Source organism: Pezoporus wallicus, unplaced genomic scaffold (genome assembly GCF_028554395.1).
Source record: "Pezoporus wallicus isolate ANWC-B61680 ecotype Strahan unplaced genomic scaffold, APGP_CSIRO_Pwel_v1 contig_8047, whole genome shotgun sequence".
Lineage (NCBI taxonomy): Eukaryota > Metazoa > Chordata > Aves > Psittaciformes > Psittacidae > Pezoporus > Pezoporus wallicus.
Genome location: NW_026639548.1, coordinates 2245712 through 2267373, shown reverse-complemented (window position 1 = coordinate 2267373; position 21662 = coordinate 2245712). Strand labels below are relative to the sequence as shown.

Sequence of the window (21662 nt, the reverse complement as noted above, 5' to 3'; positions counted from 1 at the left end):
AGGTATGTGATGGGATGAGCAGCAGGACATGCTCCATGCTGCCTAGCAAAGAGCAGGATCATTCCTCTGCTCCTCACGTAATTTAATTATGCAGTTACTACTGAAAGGCAATGAGACAAGCTAGTAGGACCTAGAGTCTGCCATTTTGGGGAGCTGAAAATAAAGGAAGCTCTCCTGTAGTACTGTGGTAGTGTCAGGGAAAACTCATGCTGCTCTAGTTATTAATTGAAGTGAGCAGAAAAGCAGGGAAAAGATGCTTGTGTCAACATATTGGCAATTAACGGAGCAAACAGAGGAATCCAATGTGAAGATCTGATCTGGTTCCTTTAAAAGCCAAGAACTTTATTTTCATGTTTGTGCTTAAATGAGTAAAAATTCCATTTGTCACCAATATGATTTTTAGGCTGGTTTGCAGAGAAAGGAAGAGCTTGTGAGATCATGCTGCCTGCACTTGTCTATCAGTTTGCTTCCCTCTCTCATACCCTCCCCTCACCTCTGCTCATTAGACTTTGAGGACTGTGTCTAATTTCAGCCAAGGTTTGGCAGGCAGTCAGAGGTCTCCCAAAATTACATTTCTGCCAATGTCACACAAGTCAAGATCTGGGAAGAAAGTGGCATTAAAATATTCCTACCGAGCAAAGAGGCTCAATGACAGACCAAATACAAGAGACCTGCTGGAGCTACCAGAGACCGCCCAAGAGTTCACCTTTAGGATACCAACCCACAAGAAAGTCAGCTTTTTTGCTTCTGCTGTTCAAGGAACTAAACACTTCTTTTTGGGGTTGGCTGTGGTAATTACTCGAGGTCTATGTCTGAAGGATATCTGACTGTTATTTATATCATTGATTAACAATATCAAAAGGTAAGATGCTACAGAGACTAGTCTGGACTTGGATCAGTTAAAGAGAGGACACAGACAAGGGAAGGAGATGAAAAGAGCAGAGAGATGAGCTGGCACAACTGGAGAGCAAAGGAAAGGCACACCTGGAAATGAAGCCCAAGTCTCCTAAGCCCAGGTCTTGTATTTCAACAGGTTTAAATATCTTCTCTAAACCTGGCACTTAGGCTGCCCCATTTGCCCCCAGTTCCTGTGAGCTTACACATTGATTCTTGTCAGGTCTTAGTGGCAATGATGGGGACAGGATAAGTGATAAAGCAACATGCTTTTTGGTCACAGATTAGGGGATTCCTAATGAAATAATGAATATACCTGCAACCCCATTTAAAACTACTTTACCCATACAGATACCATGTTAAAGAAAATTCACATGGAAACACCTGATTCACTAAATTAGCACTCCTTCTCTTTGGAAGGGAGACACTGAGGTGAGGCACCACAGCAGCAGGACACACCACTCCATGCAACTTGCCTGTTTCCCCTGGCCTTCATTAAAAACTTAATCCTTCTGATCAGTAACACTAGGGGGGCTTTTCCCTCCCTACCTTTGAAAGGATTAGAAATTAAAGCATGATCCCAAATGCGAACGGCATCATCAGCAGTGTATCAAGCAAAACCTTTTTGTTTGGGGTGGTTGTTTTTTTTTTAACAGGGAATTTGTCAGTTGAGTATCTGTCAAAACACTTTCAAAAATAATCAGCCTCTAGTTTCACAACCATATGCTGAGACACTCGTATCTAGCACAGAGAAGCCACAGGCATACACTCATATCAAATATCACCCATCAAACAGATTAGAGGCATGTTCTTTCATTTCAGGGACAAAGCCAAAAGATCATATGATGACTTTTTCTACAGTAAATTCATATCCAGAAATATCCAGTTTAGTTTCCTGACAGCACAGTGTACAGAGCATATCTCAGCCTACCATCGCAGAGAGCATCGCCTAGTCATGTCTAATTGGTGATGACCCTGCACCAGCTGGCCTGTCCTTTGGGCCTGATTCTGATCTTGCTACTACAGTGTAAGCAGGCTGTGTAAAAGACAGTTTTCATCACTTGGAAGTCTGGTCCAGAACAATTATCAATCATCTACATTAACATGAATTGTCAAACTAAACTGCGTTACCAGCTTTACCAGAACAACCCGTTGCACGTTGTGCTGCAATGGGAAACTCCACCTCTCCTTAGGGCTAGAGCACTCCTAGCATGGCTCATGCAGAGACCCTGATCCCAGTTCACCAATCCCATGCTTACTTCTTCAACTATAAGCAACTTTAGTAAGAATAATTCTACAAAGTATTTCACTGTCTCATAGGGATGCTGGGGAGGGACTCTTCATTAGGGACTGTAGTGATAGGACAAGGGGTAACGGGTTAAAACTTAAACAGGGGAAGTTCAGATTGGATATAAGGAGGAAATTCTTTCCTGTTAGGGTGGTGAGGGACTGGAATGGGTTGCCCAGGGAGGTTGTGAATGCTCCATCCCTGGCGGTGTTCAAGGCCAGGTTGGACAGAGCCTTGGGTGATATGGTTTATGTGAGGTGTTCCTGCCCATGGCAGGGGGGTTGGAACTTGATGATCTTAAGGTCCTTTCCAACCCTAACGATTCTATGATTCTTCCACAACCTCTGCTATGTCTCTAAGACAGCAGTTACTTGTGCTCCAGCTTCTTGTCAGTATGACTAAAGGCTGAAAGATGTCTGAACAAGTAGTCTTGTACCATATGCAAAAATCCCTCTGCAATGATCAATGCCTTCTCCAAGGGCTGCACCACTTAGCCAGTGTCCATTGGCATGCTGGGCCGCACCATCCCAGCTTCAAAGTTAGGACATGCCTTTGTTCTCTCATGAATATTTCTCCTCATTCCCACGTATCTTCTGTTCACACTTCTCACTGGCCAAGGGAGACTCAGAAATCTCACTCTGTGAGCTTTTTAATGTGTGACAGAACAAGGGAGGCAAAGAACCCAGTTATTAGGCAGACCCGGTTCAGAATGAATCACAGATGATCTCAATTCCCTGACCTCATCTAAGAGGGCTCCCTGCAGCTTGGCTTCAAGTTTGGTAGGCCTGAAACAGGAACATGACTCTGAGTATGGAAACAACACCAGGCTGCCACTTCCAGAAAACAGAAGGGTTTACATATAACCCCACGGGACACAAGCATCATAAAAGACACTTCCGTTACAAAATAAACTTTCTATTGAATGAAAACACATTGAGCCAGATGGATCTGTTTCAGGAGGAGGATCAGGCTGGCACAGGTCTAAAATCAATTATTGGGTTTGTGTATTCCAAGAGGAGCTGGGAGCAGAGAGTTCGTGCTGGTGCTGACATGTCGAGGTCGGCACCTAAAGGAGTACCCCAGAAAGGATGCATCCAGTGAGTTTGCCTAATGTTAAATTGAAAAAAGATGGGAAATTTGCAATTAAAACCTACAGATCTATCTACAAACAAAAGACATTCTTTAAACGTGGAGAGAGCTGCAACTTCCAGCGCATGCAGACCATTAAGAAGTGGGAGAAAAGACTGGTTACCAAGAAGAAATAAACAACCAGGTTCCAGTGAAGGACTCGGCTGCCCCCATCCCTGTGAGGGTGCTGGAAGACAGAAGCCTGAATCTGCAGACCAGATTCTGGGGATTCTCCATATGTAGCAGAACTACCCAAACAAGTGGTTTCCAAACCCAAGCTTAACAGAGGCTAACACCTAAACCACGCGTTTTTCTAAGCCAGACTCCCTCATTGCTTTGTCTAAGTTGTAAACATCAACTACTTCAGCAGTGAGGCAGCTTAGCCTCACTGATCAGCTCACTCTTACCTCAGGCTCCACTCCCATCTGTTACACAGAGCCATATGCAATCTATCATGTTTTAGGATTAACAGCTCTGTGCAGCAACATCTGGTTTTCCTATTAGAGATGTGAACAGCATCTAGTTCCTGCTCAGCACCCCCTGGTCCAGTGCTTGGACAGACAGGGCCATGGATGCCTCCTTGCCCAGCTGACACCAGCACAGGAGGGAGCAGCATCTTCCATCAGCAGTTTGTGCTGGTGGCACCAATGGGATTGAGTTTTGCAGACACAAGATTCTGCAGCTATCAGTAGCCTCATTTTACACATGGCTGGATGACTAGAAATCTGCCTTACAAGGAACCTATACAGCGACTGCAAATTTTAATCCTGAGGAAGGCTAACCTTTGGGTTATACAACGCTATTTCAATTGGGGATATTTTTAGTCTTATCACTGCCTCCAGTTCAGTATGCACAGGGAAGAAAAGCACCAATCTTTTCTACCACACAAGGCTTGCTTGAAAATGAGTTAATGTAACAAAAAATGCATTTTGTTTACAAAAGCTTCACATCCTAAAGGCATATGAAAGCTGTAGAAAAAACTCAATTTCTACAAGGGCAGTGAGGCCCCGTTGCCAAAGAAAACACAAAACCAGCCTAAAGAATCCAAATGAAAAACAACCAATTAACCCTAGCACCCCACCAAAAATGCAAGAGACAAAATAAGAAGGAAACTTCTCTAGAATTGCAGGAAAAATGAGCTCCTGTGCAATAAAACCCCTTTTGCTCTATGAATGACACAGCAGTACCTTGGCTAGGATGCTAGTCTGTGGGAAACAGAAACGGGAGACTCGGTGTGACCTTGCTCAAGTTCCAGTTTTTGATGCATTCGATGGCTGTCTCGTGGCAGAAGCATCTTCACTTGGCCAAATTTGCTACTGGAGTTACTGAGCTGATAACTAATCCCTGTGCTGATGCTTCTGGATCAATAGCATGGATGAATTTAGGCAACTGACTTCAACAAGAGTAAGTGCATGGGTGAGCTGAGGAGAACTTGGATCACTGCTGCAGGGATAAAAACCTATTTGAGCAAGTTTCCCATCCAACCAGCAATATCTGTCACTGTCCACACAATGCCTGCTGACAGCAGAACAGGGGTTGGCAGGACCAGAGGTTTGCTTAGAAAGCAAGTGTTGGACTTAGATTTCTGACTTTGATTCCCAACTAAACATGGCTGCTGACTGTATCACTGTATCATGATTTTTAACAGCTCTCCCAAGGAAGAAAAACTAGCCACACACACTGGTAATCCAACAGAGACTAGCTCTGTGCTTCACGAGCCTGTGAAGTCTATGACAGAGGATACCCCTCGCAGGTATCTCTGCACAGTCTAACCCAGCACTGTGTGAACCTCAGTACTAGTATATTTTAAGAACTTCACAAAGTGAGACACCTGGCAGGATCCATTTTCTCCCCCAGTCAGTTTATCAGACATTACAGTCTGGTTGGGAGACCTTTTATGCTGCTTGTACCAAGCAGTGATTCAAATGCAGCTCTAGCAAACCTGGTTTGAGTCACGCCTTACAAAGCGTGAGAGATCCTTACACCAGAGAGTGCATGTTCCCATGAGCGCTCCAGTAAAGGCAACTGGACTGCCTGTGTAAGTAGTGCTGAAATATAAGGAAAAAGTAGGTAACTGAGTTCCACAGCTGCCTTTTTCCTACATAGACTGAGATCTTCTCCTCTCTCTCCCACCACAGCTAATTGCCTGAAGCAGTGGTTTGTACAGCTAAGGAACTGCCCCCTTGGAGTGGAGTCCCGTGACACACAGGTAGCAAAGGCCTTTATATCAGCAGCTTCTTCCACAGATGTCTTGGCCTTGCAGAGAGGAAGGAGGCATCAAGGATCTGTTGAGGCTTTTGCCAGTGCTATACCAGGTTGCAGTGGCTATTGCACCCAAGGGAGACACCAGCATTACAGCAGCCTCTTAGGCATCTGCTGTAACGTTCAGTCCAGGAGATGAAGACTGCAGCAAATGCACTGAAGAATCCCGGAGGCCCCATGTGCTCCTTTGTATTTTCATCCACTGACTTGGGTTATTTAGATGTAATTTCCAAATGATGCTGAGAAACAGGAAACCCTCTCCTGTAGTACACAGGCATCAAATACTTCTGCCTGCCAGAACCACTTTTAAAACCTTTTCCTTGGTTTAGTTTTCTTAATCACTGCCCATTCTCCCAGGATGACATGCAAATTAGAGCTAAGGTATGAACAGTATAAATCAGACTGTGGTGGCAAGTGAAAGGGCTTTCAGAGAACAGCACCATAGGAAGTGGTGGAAGGCTCAAAATAGTCAGAAATCTACATTCTTACCTTTTCTAACCGTGTTTTGCTCATTTACTTTGACATCTCTTCAGCCCCTGAGAAAACTATGCATCCACATGCTCATGATGACAAAGCAGAATCAGTCTATTGTCTACCCTGCAGCTGCCCTCAGTCTCTCCTCCAAAGCCAGTAATCAAGGACATGGAAAACGATTGCCTTCTGCAATTTGTCAGCGATTCCCAGATCTGGCCCCTTTCTACTGCATTGTTTCACGAGGGACTCCCCTCACTGAGCACACAAACCAAGTCAGGATCCAAGGCTCATCCTTGACTTGAGAACAGATCATTCAGAACACGTCCCCTAAGTCAAATAAACAGGCAGGCAGCCACACGTGCTTCACAAGACAGCTTTGCAGGTTGGGCAGAATGCACACAGGGTCACTCAGCCTGATGGCAAACAGCAAGTGGGTGTATCATATCCTGAGGACATCCATTTCTTTCTCTTACTATTAGACCAACAAACTGGTCTATAGATAATAAAGTAAGCCCCCTCAAAACACATTTCAGAAAGAGTCTATGATTCTGTGACATACAAGGCATAATCAAACACACACAATTAGTCAGAAATGAAATGGCCTGACAAATGCAGTAAGAGGAGCAGGGAACTGGTGAGAGCCCTCCTCTGGATGTGCCACTGGATTGCTGCACTGTCCTTCTGCACACAGCAATGAGTCCAAACTAGCTAAATGAGATGAAATAAAAACATAGTGCAAAGAACCACAGAAGCACAAGCCCACTTCCCTCACCTTGGAGGAGAATGGCAGAGGGATAAGAAAGCAGATCTCAGCTCCAAAATACCAATTCCTTGGACATCTACAGACCTGCAGATACAAACAGAGCTCACTCTGTTTATCTACACCAGATCATAGGTGAAGGCAGGTGGTGAAGCTCAATTTGAAGAAAGGACCACTTTGCCACATGTAGTAACCCCATCCTCAATTCTGTTTTAGAGGAACTCTTGTTGATGTAAATTAAGTCCCTTTCCTACTGCTTCAGAGTTCAAAAAACGAAGGCAAGAAAAGTCCTACAGATTATTCACGCCACTCTTGTACACTCCTAGTGTGGATATGTGGGCAATGAAAGAGGGCAGGAGAGAAACTAGAGGTAAGCTGACACTGAAAAGATGAAGCCTGCCAAGCTCTGAAGCTATCTTCTCTGGGTGAAATTCCATACACTTCAGCGTACTGGAGAGTTTGCAAATAAGAACTGGGAAGCCTAGCAGATTAAACTGAGATACGAATTACAGAACCAAGATTGCCACCTTCATCCCCAGCAGTACTACCATGCATTTAAACTCAAGTAACCTCAGCTAAATGAGGGGACCTGAGACCAAGTTGCATCATGCTGCTCCCTGATTTATTCCTTCTGTTCTATAAGTCAAGAATATCTTTATTCAGGAGATAGCCTTGCTATAGGTAATTTTTATGCTCTTTTATGTGCTAGAGGGCTTGAGTAACCAGCAAGCATCAGTTGCACTGTAGCTTGTCTCCAAAGCTGCCTGTGAAACCCGAATATTCCACAACACCTGAAAAGACAAAAACTATAGGGTAGAAAGACAATTTTTAATCTGTTTGCATCTGCCTTGCTGTCCTTGAAACGAGTTTTGCTTCCACCTACGAGGTTTTCAGATATTCACAGCCTTTTCCACAGCATCATAGCTATGGCTTTTCAGAAAAGAGTCACATACACAAGTCATACACATCCAATTAGCACTTGGCTGCTTTAGCTCTGGGCTCTCAGGAGAAGATAACTTTGGGTCAGCAGGAGGATCTCTCTCTGGCTTTCATTCTCAGAAGCTAAACTTCTCTTATTTCAGAGGGCAGTTTTGATCAATAGGACTACAACAAGGTTGGAAGCTGTTCTGCTGTCACTGGCTTTCTTCCTTCCTTCCTGTTATCCAAAACATCACAGGCTCTTTTTCTTTGTCTTTCTCTTTGTCTTTGTCCTTTTTTTTGCCCCTTTCAGTTTTGGTAGTTTAAACTAAGTGATGGAAATGACTACCAGTGAAACCCCACAACTAACAACAATAATAAATAAGTATGCCAAGTACACTGAGAAAGACTGAACACCCCATTAGTAAGGTTACAGAAAGGCATTAAGAATAGCAAGATTTGTTAAACATGACTCATTTCTTTTCCTTCCTTTCATAAATCTTATTATTTCCTTGGAGAACAGCCATACACTCAGTGGCTGGAACTGCATTCTTAAACGATGCTCCTGTTTTAACTGCTACCTGCCTTTACCTACTAAAAACCTCAAACACACAACAAACAACACACAAAACCACCCCCCACACCTCCCGCTATCAAGGGTATTAGGTTAAAGCCAGGTTTCTACATTCTCTAAACCTATGTGGTGGTTATAGATGTGCAAGAACCCCGCTGCTGCTCTTCACTAGAAAGATGACAGGCCCATATTTGCTTTTCCAACTCCACCTACATCTATAAATAAATGGAAAGAAACTGAACTGCAATACCTGCTAAAAGGCAACAAACGCAACATCAGTCAATGATTTTCTTTCCACCTCTGTAAACATTGCTTTTAATCCTATATAGCACAAAATGATTCAAGTTCCACACAAATGAATGAGTCAATGATAAAATTACCACGATTTTTCTGTCAAAATAAGCTTTCTTCCCAAGTACAAACACAAAAAAGCAGAAACATTACATTAAAAAAAAAACAGTTACCAGTATATGAAACATAAGAGTACAGGGAGAGGCTTTAAAACCACTGATGTGCTGCTGGAATGAAGATGTATTTTTTCTATTTGTCAATACTTTGAAGAGTTGAATGTAGTTTTGCGTGTTTCACAAAAGCGATTTACCCTCTTCTTTCTACCAAACCTTTAGACCTTTTCTCCTTAAAGTGCCTGAACAGAGTAATTCTATTTCAAATATTACCTTATATTTTTATAGGGGCTATTCAAATATTGACCCACGATGTTTTCTTCCCTTATTTTGGGGGAATAAAATCTTGGCCTTCCAGAAAGCACTAACGATGAGTTTCCTCAGCTCCGTAAATCAAGTCTAACACAGCCAGTGTGCAGTGGAAATTGGTGTTTTGGACTTGACCATCACTTTGCAGTACCTTCAGGTCAGGCCTGTGACAATGGTTGCTTAACTAGGCTTGAGTAACTGAGCCAGAACAATCAAAAATACTTGTTATACTGTGTGGTAAACAGAGAAACTGGTGAGGCACCGGAACAGGTTGCCCAAGGAAGTTGTGAATGCTCCATCCCTGGCAGTGTTTGAGGCCAGGCTGGACAGAGCCTTGGGAAACATGGGCTGATGTGAGGCATCCCTGCCCATGGCAGGGGTTTGGAACTGGATGACCTTAAGGTGCTTTCCAACCCTAACTATTCTATGATTCCATGACAAGTAAAGCACATGGTTGAGAACGGTCCCCCATATGTTAAGGAGATAATTATGTTAGCATCAGACCATTAACAAATTAAACAGAAATAGTTCTAACATGAGAGTCTGTGCATGAGACAATGCAGTTTCATTGATGCAAGGCTGGCAGTCACACTGACTCTTCCCCCATGCACATGTGGTTTCACTCTCTTCTCTGCTAAGGAATTACTCTTCAACTGGAAGTTGCCAGCTGTAAAAGCATCTTTTTGGCAAACCTGATGTAGACATTTGCAGGATCTGTTTGCATCCTGTTCCCAACCCTTACTTTTGATATGGAAATTTGGAACTATTCTCAACTGGTCCCAAGCCTATGGAGAATAAACTGGCCTTTAAAAAATACTACTGTACCTTTTAAGTATGCAGATTGCCAGGCTGAATTTTAAATGCAATCACTTTGCTTCCAGTACACTCTAAAAACCAGGAGTCACCATCTGCGTGAATCAGTCCTGTGCACCTAGGACCTGCTATTTCCAGCATTTTAAGCCAGTGTGCCGCAATTATGTGAATTGTCCAGCTTTTCCCTAACCTTCCTCCACAAAACGTGTACGCAATATAAAACCCATTTATCATACTGGAAATTGCTATTGTATTTAATCTTCCCAAAGAGAGCAAAATCAAATTATGATGTGTAAAGAATGATAATCTGTCAAATTCAAGGAAATACTCCAAACTTATCCCTCCCCATCTGCAACAGAGCAGGTCAAAAAGGTCTAATGTAGAAGACATGCATAAGAAGACATGACGTGAGCATACATAATGAGAAGATGAAAATTCTCTTAATCTTTGCAGATTGAATGAAATCTAATTACATGCTGTATTGATTGTTGTATATTACTGGAAAGAGACAGTGAAAAGGGAAAAAGGCAATTACAGTGAAATTGTAGTCTGACCCTTCAATTGCTTTTGGCATGAAAGGTTATGCTCTACTTGGGGCATCAAAAATTCTTTCTTCTCTATGATAAATCATTAGCAACACATTCAGATGCAAAATTGATTAGGGGAAAAATTCAGTCAATTATATCTTTTTTATTTGTTCCCCTTTAGAAAAAAAACAGAGGCAAAGGAAGAAAATTCCAGGGTGTTACCATTATGCCATTTCATGAATTGCTACTAGGTCTGCCTGGCATTAGTTCTGTACTGACTGACAATAAATCATACTCATCAATAGAAATGCCATAGTAAGAAGGAAAAAATACAGAGAGATTGATGAACTAGATCCAAAATAACTCAGTTTTTCAATTGTTATACTCTAAGTCAAATATCAAGAGATAATAGAAGGTTTCACCAAGGAAATTCCACTGATGTGTTTCATTGCTTTCCCTTCCCTTTGCACGCTCCATTCTTTTACTTACACCCCAACTCACAGCAGCTGAGCGAACAGAAAGCTTTTAGAAACACTATTTTTCTAAGTTGATAGAAAACCAAAGCACGAGCCATCTGAAAACTATTGTTTGGGTGTATGTCTGCACTGCTCTGCAGGGAATCATGGCAATTCTCATTCATTCTAGTCCAAACAGTTCTTGTTCTGCCAATGATAATGGCAAGGACCAACTTTCTACTTTCACGTGTGGTCCTCTGCGTCCTGCTCGCACCTCCACAGGCATCGTGTGCACAGTTTTTATTCAGCCCGAGAAGTTAATGAGTTCTCTAGTGATCAGGTTTGGGTTGCCTCTCGCTGCATTTGTATCATTACTGCTTGTGTTTCATTCTTCCTGGCAGAAAGTACACCTTCAAATAACATTTCTGTGATTTCATGCAAACAAATAAGTGTGATGGAAACAAAATTCTGAATAGCTGCAGGGCTGGTCTCTCACAGCAAAGTCTTTCTATTGCCTTGGATCTTCAACAGAGTCCCTAGGAAATCCAGTTAAGGTCTTACCAGTTTAGGACTAATCCAAATAGGAGAGAAAAATGGAATAAAAGAACACTGAGACTTTATTACAAAAAATATAAGATACTTAAATAGGTGGCTCTAAATTCACTGATCCCAAAATAGAAAGAAGCAGGAGGAGGAAACTGAAATCCTAATCTGGACAGACCTACTGTAACCACAGCACTGAGCTGAGTCAAACTTGCAGGAGTTCTGGTTATGCAAGGAATCCATATTCCTTATGAGTCAAATCCCTGTCTGTCTGTCTGTCCATATAAAAGTGACTCTGACCCCCTTCATGAAAAGGGAACATCCAAGAAAGCCTCAGAGGGCTCTCCAACCTTGTGGCAAAACAGTATCCAGGATAACGTCTGAGAAACCTTGCTCAACATGCGGATGATGCTGCACAGCTCCAGAGCAGACAGAGTGTTTCAGTAATACCAGTCTTTCTGTGAGACACAGTAGAGCATCATCACAGGAAGGCTCCCTGGAATCTCAATGCTGCCAGAGCAGCAGTATGCCCATTAATGGCATAAGTAATGAGTCATGATACTAGAAACAGAATACCAGTGTGCTAAACCCAAACACAGATGCTTGATCCCGATTTCACGTTACAGTGATGCAACTCTGACCATTTCAGCAGAGCACTTCCTAAGTTTTTTGACTTCTCAGTTTTACTGCCACAAGATGAAGAAATAAAATAAAGGCATTGACAAGTATCATTTCACAATGATCAAATAATTCATCTGCGTGAACGTACCACTGTGAAGTAAAAAGCCCCAACTGTGTCAGGGAGAAATTGAGGGGAAATGAACAGCCCAGCTTGAAAAACTCTATTTTTCTATGTAAGAACTTTCAAGAAGAAACTGCCTGCAGTGTTTATTATGACCTGAAGCAGCAACATAACATTTAAGTTCAAGTAATTTGACTGGGCAGCTCTGTATCCAACAAACTAAAGGGAAAGGAACAAAAGTCCCCAAAATAAAGGCATACTTTACAGAGACCTTCCTGCTCACTGTGAAGCCACAATCATTACATGCAATGGGCTCCTGCTGATTCTCTGGGGGATGCTGAGATGAACCTTGGGTAAATCCTACCCAAGCCTCACCTGTGAACACCACCAAGAACCAATCAATTCATAGCTGAGCTACAATGAATATAGCTCAGGGACTGATCTAATTTAGCTTGAGAACTCCATGACTTCGTGGAATTTAGGAGAAGGATTTCCCTCTTAAATCCTTCAAAACTGCTCCAAAATATGGTTAGGAAACACAGCTGTTGACACTTTCCCTCTAATTCATGACTGTATTTTTGTGACTGACACCCACACTCCACATTCCCCTTCTCTCTTCCCTGTTTATACAGAGGAGCGCGTAAGGGGTTGCCTGTTCTGTAACACTCGCTGGCAGACTGAGTACTACCATAACAGTCGAACCTACTTAGATTTATACATTCATTCAGAAAGTAGTAATAGGAAATATACTTCATCCTAACCCTCCCGTTTGTCTGCATTTTGAGACTACAGTAGCCTTTGTTAAATCAATGTTATGAGTAAGATTTTCCCAAGCAGCCTATAAGCCCATTTGGTATACCGAAACATTTACACTGCAAGTTTTATTTGGTGCTAGACACTAAATGTTACATTTACCTCGTAATTTCATGTAAAAGTTCCCTCCCTCATCCTCTCCTTGTCCAATGCACTGATGTATTTAATCACATACTTATTTTTTTTGACGTTCTACCCTTAGACCTTTAGAAATCCATGCAAACACAAATGCACTTGTTTTAAAGAATCAGTTTCTATACGAAAGGTTAGTCGTCCTACAGCAACTTTTATGGCTTAGGCTATTCCAACTGCAATGGTAGGGTTCTTTGCTTACCTACCAAGACTTTTCAAAGCTGGTGAACTAGAACAGTATGTCATAATAAAAAGAAGTGGTGGATGTTTCCCCCTCCTCACCAAAGATAATATCAAATTCAAATGGCAGTCATTAAGGAAACATATGTGTGCCATGTTTAAATAGACCATTAAAAGTACACAGCATAAGAACTCAGCAGAACGTTTTTAAAGTAGTTCTGAGACCAAGTAAATGACTTCCAGCTATAACCTAGCAGTGCACTCGCTACGCAAACACCATGCAGAGTTAATATATCCAGGCAAACTGTAAAACCTGGTACAGTTGGTAGGAACTTCCACTAACCCTTAAACCCAGGAACTCTGCAGCCTCCTTAACTTTGTACCCACTGAGGAAGTCCTGACTTTGGGCTGAGAGTTGGGGGGAAGGGGGGGGCTCAACAAATCCCTCCAGCAAAACCCTGCGGTCACTTCATTTTCAGCCTTTCAGCAGTGGGGTTAATGCGTATGATGCTCGGGCTTCCCTCCCCACTTCGGGAGCACTTCCCCGATCTGCAGCAGCCTCCTAGGACGCAGCGCACCCTGGGACTGGTGCTGCATCCCCCCTCCCAGCCCTCCGTACCATTTAGCTGGTTGTAGACCACTTCCTCCAGGTGGTCCAGGCGCTGCAGGATGGACTCCCTGTCGGCCAGGCTGCCCACCTTGGCACCGCGGCTCCTGGCCCGGCGGTCCGCGCTCCGGACGATCTGCACCAGCTCCTGGGAGCGGTCCTGGATCCTGCAGTACACGGAGAAGAGGATGATGCCCACGAAGACCAAGATGTTCACCGTCAACAAAGTTTTGATTTTCCGTGCCACCGCCATGGGAGCCGCGGGCGCGGTAGCGGGGGGCACATCAAGGCGCGGCGGACAGCGGCCCCGCGGCCACTCTGCGGCGGGGCGCGCCCCGGGGCGCGGGGCGGCGCGGAGGGGCGCGGAGCGGAGCTGTCCTTCAGCACCGCCGCGCCGCTCCCCGCCCGGCGCCCGCCTTCGCCCCGCGGGCCCCGCGCCGCGGCGGGCTGCGCGGCATGGAGCGCGGGGGGCGAGCGATGCTGCCTGCCGAGCTGCCGCCGCCGCCTCTCCTCCTCCGGCCGCTCCCGCTCGCCCGCCCTCACTCTCCGCCGCCCCAAACGCAGAGCGCCGGTGCGGAGTGACGTGCTCCGGGGGATCTCATCTACATGCACACGGTGGAGCCGCCGTGCCGCGCCGCCCCGCCCGCGGCTCCCCGCCCCGCATCCCGGCCTGCGGGGCCCTGCCTCGCCGCCCCGGCACTCCCCGCTGTATTTCAGCACGACGGAGCGGTGAAGGAGCCAGGCGAGTCCCGTGCTTCTCTCCCACGGAAGACACCGATGGCCATTTTCTCTTCGGTGCCCACCTAGAGTCCTCGTCCTGCCCAGGCATCACCAGACTCAGCTCCTGACCACGCACAGGACCAAGGTTGTCCTTGTCCATGGGGTGCCCCGAAGGTGGGATGAAGCCCCACCTGCCTCACTACTGGAAACAACCTGGAACAAGTTCACGTGCTCCCAGCAACAGGGAGAACTCGTAGCATGTGATGTACAACACTGGCTAATGGTCCTACTGCAAGTGACATGGCTGGGACCATGAGAAAGAGAAGTTCTTGCCAAGCATACACATAATCATAGAATCACAGAATCTTCTGAGTTGGAAGGGACCTTTGAAGGTCACCTAGTCCAACCACCCTGAAACGAGCAGGGACATCTTCAAGTAGATCAGGTTGCTCAGAGCCCAGTACAACCCAACCTTGAATGCTTCTAGGGATAGGACAGCTACCACCTCTCTGGCAAGCTGTGCCAGTGTTTTACCACCTTCAGCATAAAAAATTTCTTCCTCATATCTAGTCTAAATCTCCTCTCTTCAGTTTAAAACCATTACCCCATGTCCTATTGCAACAGGCACTACAAAAAAGTTTGTCGCCACCTTTCTTGTCATCCCCTCTAGGTACTGGGAGCTGCTCTAAGGTCTCCCTGGAGCCTTCTCTTCTCCAGGCTTAACAACCCCAACTTTTTCAGTCTGTCTCCAGAGCAAAGGTGCTCCATCCCTCTGATCATCTCCATGGCCATCCTCTGGACTCACTCCAACAGGTCCATGTCTTTCCCATCATGGAATTATACACAGGTGGGGAAAAGCAGCCTAGGCCCTGGCTCTGACACACACATCCAGCAACTGCTGAAGAATGACCAGGATCTCTAAGCTTGATACCGATGCCCATTAAATAAGCCCTATCATAGAGCAGCTTCTCCACTCATGTTCCTAGTGATCTCCTTTCTATACCATCTCTCTCAGAGGGTTGGATTATGTTTTTCCCCTTTCATCCTTCCTTCTTGATTTTGGGAGCTGCCAAGCTCAAAATGCAGCAAAAGTTACAACCTTGCTGAATTCACTGTGACTTGGCAAGACCTGCTCTCTGCTGTCTTACTTCTGACCTTCCTGTTGTTCACCTTTGAATTTGCTTGCGAGGACGTTTTGCTGTCTTAGAGGAATTCTTCCCTTGTCTTTTGGGGTTTGCTAATGAAACCTGTGTTGAGGGATCAGCAATGCAGAGCAAGCCTAGACTGGAGTTTCACCATAATTTAATTTATACCTGCCAAAAGATGCCACAGGTTTCTGCAGTGTTACCTCTTAGAAACAGTTATATCTTTGGGAACGCATACAGGATTTGGTTACTTCATTCTATTCCTAAACATAAATACTGTCTGGATGCAGTGCCAGCTGTTCTTTCGCTGAGGCAATAGTAAAACTCTCAGTCAGTTCAGCAGAAGCAGCTCAGAACCTGCAATTTTCCAGTGTTTTGATTATTTTAGTAGTATTCTTATTGCAAGTCTGTCACAGCATTACTTTTCCTAGAAAATACCATTTTGGTTTAAGAAAACATATTGAACTAATGCTCAACCGTAGCTTATTACATGTCTCTACAGCATTTAATATATTATAGCTACACCTGCTGGTCTTCTGGTTAAGAATCTGTTAGATCGGTATTTCCATTACAAACTCCAAGTTCAGAAGCTGGCCATGAGAATTCAGTTTGGATTCTGCCACATGAGTGTACAGGCTGTCCCAAGAGTTGTAGAAGACCTTCAACTACCTCAGAGAGTTTACCAAGTTCTGATGAGGGGGTTTTTGCATCACTGCAGTTTCCAATGGGCTCTTCCAAAGACATGATTTCATCCATGATTGACTTAGGTCAAACACTTGCTTCCTTTTGCTAAGTGAATGTTCTTAAATGGTCAGCTTAAAAATAGCCTATAGTGCGTACAGAAGAACATGAAAATCTGCTTACATAGCTGAAACCTTACCTAACACCATTCCCATAACAGATAGCTCTTTTAAATCACTGCTCTTTCAGGGATTTCGAAGTAAGTTACAAAAGATACACTGTTAGAGCTGCCTGAAGGATGGCAGTAGTGGGTACAGTAAAACTGCAAGGTTAGAAAATGTATTTGTTTTTGCATTGGAACAAAAAGCTTTGCATTTTCACACAAACAGCATTGGGCTGAAGCAACTGTTTCATGCCCAGAAGGGGTCAAGTTCCAATTTTTCTTCCCTCTGAAAGGCTTCTATTGCCAAATGAAAACTAGATCAAAATCAATATATGCAACATCTGGATTTCAGGGAAAACGCTTTTGTTGAAGCCGTACCAATCAGCTCAGGCTGCCAGCCCATCTTACAAATGGCAACGGGGGAAGGCATTGGTAACTTGTTCCAAATCAATGAACGAACCAGAAGCGATGCTGGCATCCCATTCCAAATCACAAATCCAGTTTCTCTCTCTTGCTATCACTCTCACTATTAGTCTCTTTTTTTTTTTTACACATACTTCTCATGTTTTCACTCATATCATCCAAGATGGATTAGGAAGCCGCTACAAAGAAACACCAAGATACTGTGACAGTCTATACTTAGTCACACTTTTACATCTCTCTGCTATCACTGTGCTCACCCAGAATAAACACCTGGATAAAGGACAGCTGGCTGAAGCTGAAGATGATGTTAAGTAGCCAGAGGTAAAGACTCTAAAAACAGTCAGCACTCTAAACTAGCCATCTGTCATAGGCATCTCCACTAATGTAGTAAAGATGGTTTATTGCCTTGGGGCACTTCTGGCTGCTACTGGACTGTCAAATAGCTAACACTGCAATGACAACAGCAGAATAAAACCCAGACCTTCCTATTGTCTGTGGCTCTCCTTGAAACTGTGATTGGTCTTGTACAATGTTGATCTCACAACAGTTTTCTTTGCTTTTGTTGACTCCTGTTAACTGCGGAACACTTCAACTTGGCACAAAGATATTGATATAGAAGAAAGCTTCCATTGCTTCTGCATTTACAAGCCTGCTCTGCTTTGCTACTGAGGTCAGAGACAGTAAATTTCACTTCAAACAACACTGAACAAAAAGATTTTGAACAGAACCTTTAGAAAAGCATCAATCTTACAGCCATTATCTGCAGAGCTCATCATGTAACTAGTCAAGGCAAGAGACTCCAAGTCAGCTTGACCCTAATTCATTCAGAGCTATTAACCTCAGCCAACACAGAGGAACTAGATTTTACTGAAAGCTGTAGACTGTGCAGCAACTGAATATCACCAAGATACCCATCACCATGAGGACACTTCCTAAGTTCAGGTTTTTCCCAGAAGTGGTCGGAAAAAGTTGTAAGAGGCCATGGCAGACCTACAAAGTACCATTCTATAGCAGAACCCTTGAAATCACCATGCCCTCTGTTGTGAAGTCCCAGGTATGGTGGGCACATACTCAAATAAGTCAACATGAGTTTCAGTATTTTATGAAATGTCTTCTATTGAGTTTCCTTTTAATGTCCCTAGAAGGAGATGACGGAACTGGCTTGCTGATGAAACAAAGTAAGATTTTACTTTGGGGGAGAGGCGAGAAGCGATTGAAAAGTTTCTTGTAAGTTTTTTGCATCTAAAGAAGCTTAGATTTGAAAAAAATATTGAATTCAAGTTAATGACAATAAAGTCATTCCCAACCACTTTTCCAAAAGGACACAAGATTGACTTACCATATCTAAAGAGACATACCCTTCTGATCATTTTACTGCAAGATACGAGACATTTGCAAGAATGAATAATGTGTAGAAAGGAAGACTTTGATGTTTAAGTGTTTGAACAGTAGCTTTAAAGAGAGAAAAAAACCAAAACAGACAAAATATTATTATCCGGAATTGTAGCTTCCAGCTGCAGCTATTCACACACTAACATCGCCTACCCTTTTCCTAATGAAATCCCAAGTGCATTTACTAGCCCACCACTTATCTGAGATAACCTAATATTTTTCTATTTTAAATAATACTTTTTTATAAGAGAACAGCAACAAAACCAGACAAAGTCTAAGATCTCTGTTAAACTGACCACACATACAGAACTGAGGCCCTCATCCTGTTGCAAAGAGGTATTGCAGCCCATCGAATACTTGAGCAATTTGGTATGTACAGCCCCTTTTGCATAGTCCCAGCGAGCTCTGCAAAAGCACATCTGAACAAACACCATATTTGCATGAATTTGCATGAAGTTGCATGAAGATTTCTGCACAAGTAGCTAGCAAGTTAGGAGAAAAATAAATAAGGAAGACTCAAGTGCCTCATACTTGAGCTGTATCCAACCAGCCCCTTATCTTCTCTGCCGCAGGTTCAGAAGAAGATGGCAAGCTCGTAATTACAGTGGCACAAGAAGGCCAATAGCCAAATCATTCCTCTTGCAGCACGATACTGCCAGGTCCCTAAGGCTTCAAACTGCCACTCTGCTCCTGCTGATGTAGAGGCTTTGGAGCATTTTCACAGCTGACCAAATGCTTGTTATTTCTAGCATAGAAGTGCTGTGGCCAGGTAAGGCAGAGAGAGGAATCCCCAACCTGGTATCCTTCTCACTCCATTAAAAAGGCTGAAAGCCCAAAAGACAGAGGGTTTTCCATGCTGTGATTCTGTGATGAGAATCTTCGGTGCTGGCTCAGAAAGCAAAGGTCAGTGGTGACCGGACAGCCCTGAATATAATCAATGTCTACTTTACTTAGAGCAGAATGACAACACAATGTGCTGTGGTTTCAACCAAGGTGAATGTGTTTACTTTAGGAGATGACCTCTCTGCTCCACTTACCACACACCCAATGCCATGAACGTTTACTAGTGGGATCCTAAGTACAGCGTGCAAAGGCTTTCATTCATAACCACAGACCTACTCAAACAGGCACAATGCAGGATTAAGTATTCACAAGATGAGTCTGGAGGTGCTGAATTTTAACTTCATCTGGAGGATGGTTCTACATCAAATGAAATGCCTTAAAATCTGAACACACTGCAGAAATTATATATATATATGAACACACACTTTTAATTTTGGTAGTATTAGTCACTTACTAAGGTTATAGAGAAGCCTGCTAAATGGATTTTGGGATGCTTCCTTTTAAAACTGCAGCAATTCCCATTTGAACATGGGGCAGTTCCTCAGATACACAGAACTGCACCGTGTTCCACCACCCACTGCTGCACACACAAAGATGCTCTACCCGTATATTCCTCATATTGTATTAAAACTGTGGGTTGACTCCAGAGAGGATTTACAATACACAGTACAATTGCAGGCAAATCTGATGCTTTCATGCTTGTGATATTGTGCTGATGACCACCCTGTAGTAAATAGCATACAGATAAAACCCAACAATTATCCAAATGCGCATTAAAAACCCCAATAAACCTGTCATTGTAAAACCAGAATATAAATAACTGCCAAGACTAAAATATTCAACCCACGTGCTTACGTTTTATGAAGCTCTAATTTATAAACATTACAGCTCTCACCAATTTTAATAAGAATTACTTGAGCTCCTGCCTTTTTCAAATCCAACGGCATAGTCCTCTATCCATTTTCTATTATTATCTCCTACTGTAATTTCAGAACAGGTTCTTGTGTGCTAAGAGAGGATTATCACCATTCACCACAATCAAAGATTATTTGCACGTCCTAGATTTTCTTCATGCAACAACAGAAGTAACACCTGAGGACCTCATCTCCCACAGAAGGCAGAGAGGGTCAGTCCATCCGCGCCTCAAGAAGGGAAGGTGGCTGGACCCTGCCTGACAGCTGCTGCAGATAGCTGTTTTTGATAAGTGTCATAACTAACTGTAAGGAATTTCAGAGGTACTGTGAAAAGATGGAGAGATTCAAACACTGGAAATAAATCTGGGAAGTTTTCAAGGGCAGCTTCTATGTTTATGAGAATTCTAGTAAAGAAAATAAATGTGCAAGAGATACATAAATGTAATTTAATATCTAGCTATTACAGATACAGAAATTACCTCATTATACTCTTTGAAATCCATCTTTCCTTATCCCTGCTGCCAGAAAATGTTCAAAAACCTAAGCAACAGCTGGGCTGTTTGCATGCCGAGACTCTTGCTTTTCATGCTGACCAATACTGCCTTCTGGTTCTCTGTATTCTGCCTTCTGCTGCAGCCACTGTCTCTGCTCTCATACTCTGTATAGCTTTTAAAACAGACTGCTTCTTTTTAGTACAGTGTTAAAAAAATGGTTCATGAATGGTGTTGCTGCTCCCAGGAACAAATCAATCTTTGGCTCTGCCAGCTAACATCTGTGGGCTATGACCCCGAGTTCCTCCTTGGAATCTATTTACCTCATTTCCACCTTTACTCTTCACAGCCAACCTTATGGTAACAGAATTTGCAGTCAGCTCTTTATTAGTATTTAATCAAATATTATCTTAGGCAGAAAACACTGTCCAGATCAAGTTTTCTATTAAGGCATGTTTTTAATATAGCTGTGCGTTAGGTAGAAATCTGTTTACTAAAAGACCGGCAAAAAGAAGTGAGCTTTCTCAGACAGATGTTGAACCCAACAGTTCTTCACTGGTACTAACAAGACTGAAGAATCTTTCTTCCTACCCAATCCAGCTGAAAGCCTATGAAAAAGCTGAGCGTTATCACTGGCTCAGAACAGTTAAAAATCTTTTGCTGCTGGAATTGCACTGCATTCAGCAGGGTACATTCATCTTTGGCCACGTTGTCATATCCCAATTCTGCCATGAGGTACAGACTTGTGAACTTCTGAAGGTATTTGCCCAGGCTCATCTGCTTGCAGGAAAAGAGCCTCATACAATATTCATTACTTACTTGTCTCTGTCTTGATGCACATTATTAAGAGATGCACGGCTCCCCAGCAAAATCCTCACAACAGAATTAAGAAACAGAGCCAGTCATCATGTCGAAGTCAGAAGGGATTAAATATTCTAAATGCAGCAGCACAGGGCTAAATTAGTGCTGTTACCTTCTGACCCCCAGAGCTGCACCCAACGCTGGCTTTAAACAATAAAAATAATGAGATTTTAGATTCCATTTATTTCGAAGCAACAACTGGCAGC

The 21662-nt window shown here is 43.4% G+C and overlaps 1 protein-coding gene across 5 annotated transcripts in view; it reads right to left on the bottom strand.

Moving 5' to 3' along the window:
* The window catches only part of GALNT9 (polypeptide N-acetylgalactosaminyltransferase 9), a 225748-nt gene that overhangs the window by 123322 nt on the left and 80764 nt on the right, over positions 1-21662 (bottom strand). For 2 of the 5 annotated variants that reach the window (XM_057414838.1, XM_057414839.1), the window contains exon 2: positions 13836-13990. The exons of 1 other annotated variant lie outside the window; for it this stretch is intronic. In XM_057414838.1, coding sequence (XP_057270821.1) covers positions 13836-13990 — 155 coding nt within the window. Of the gene's footprint in view, positions 1-13835; positions 14487-21662 lie in introns of those variants that run through there. 2 more of the 5 variants (XM_057414837.1, XM_057414842.1) reach the window with 2 other exon arrangements.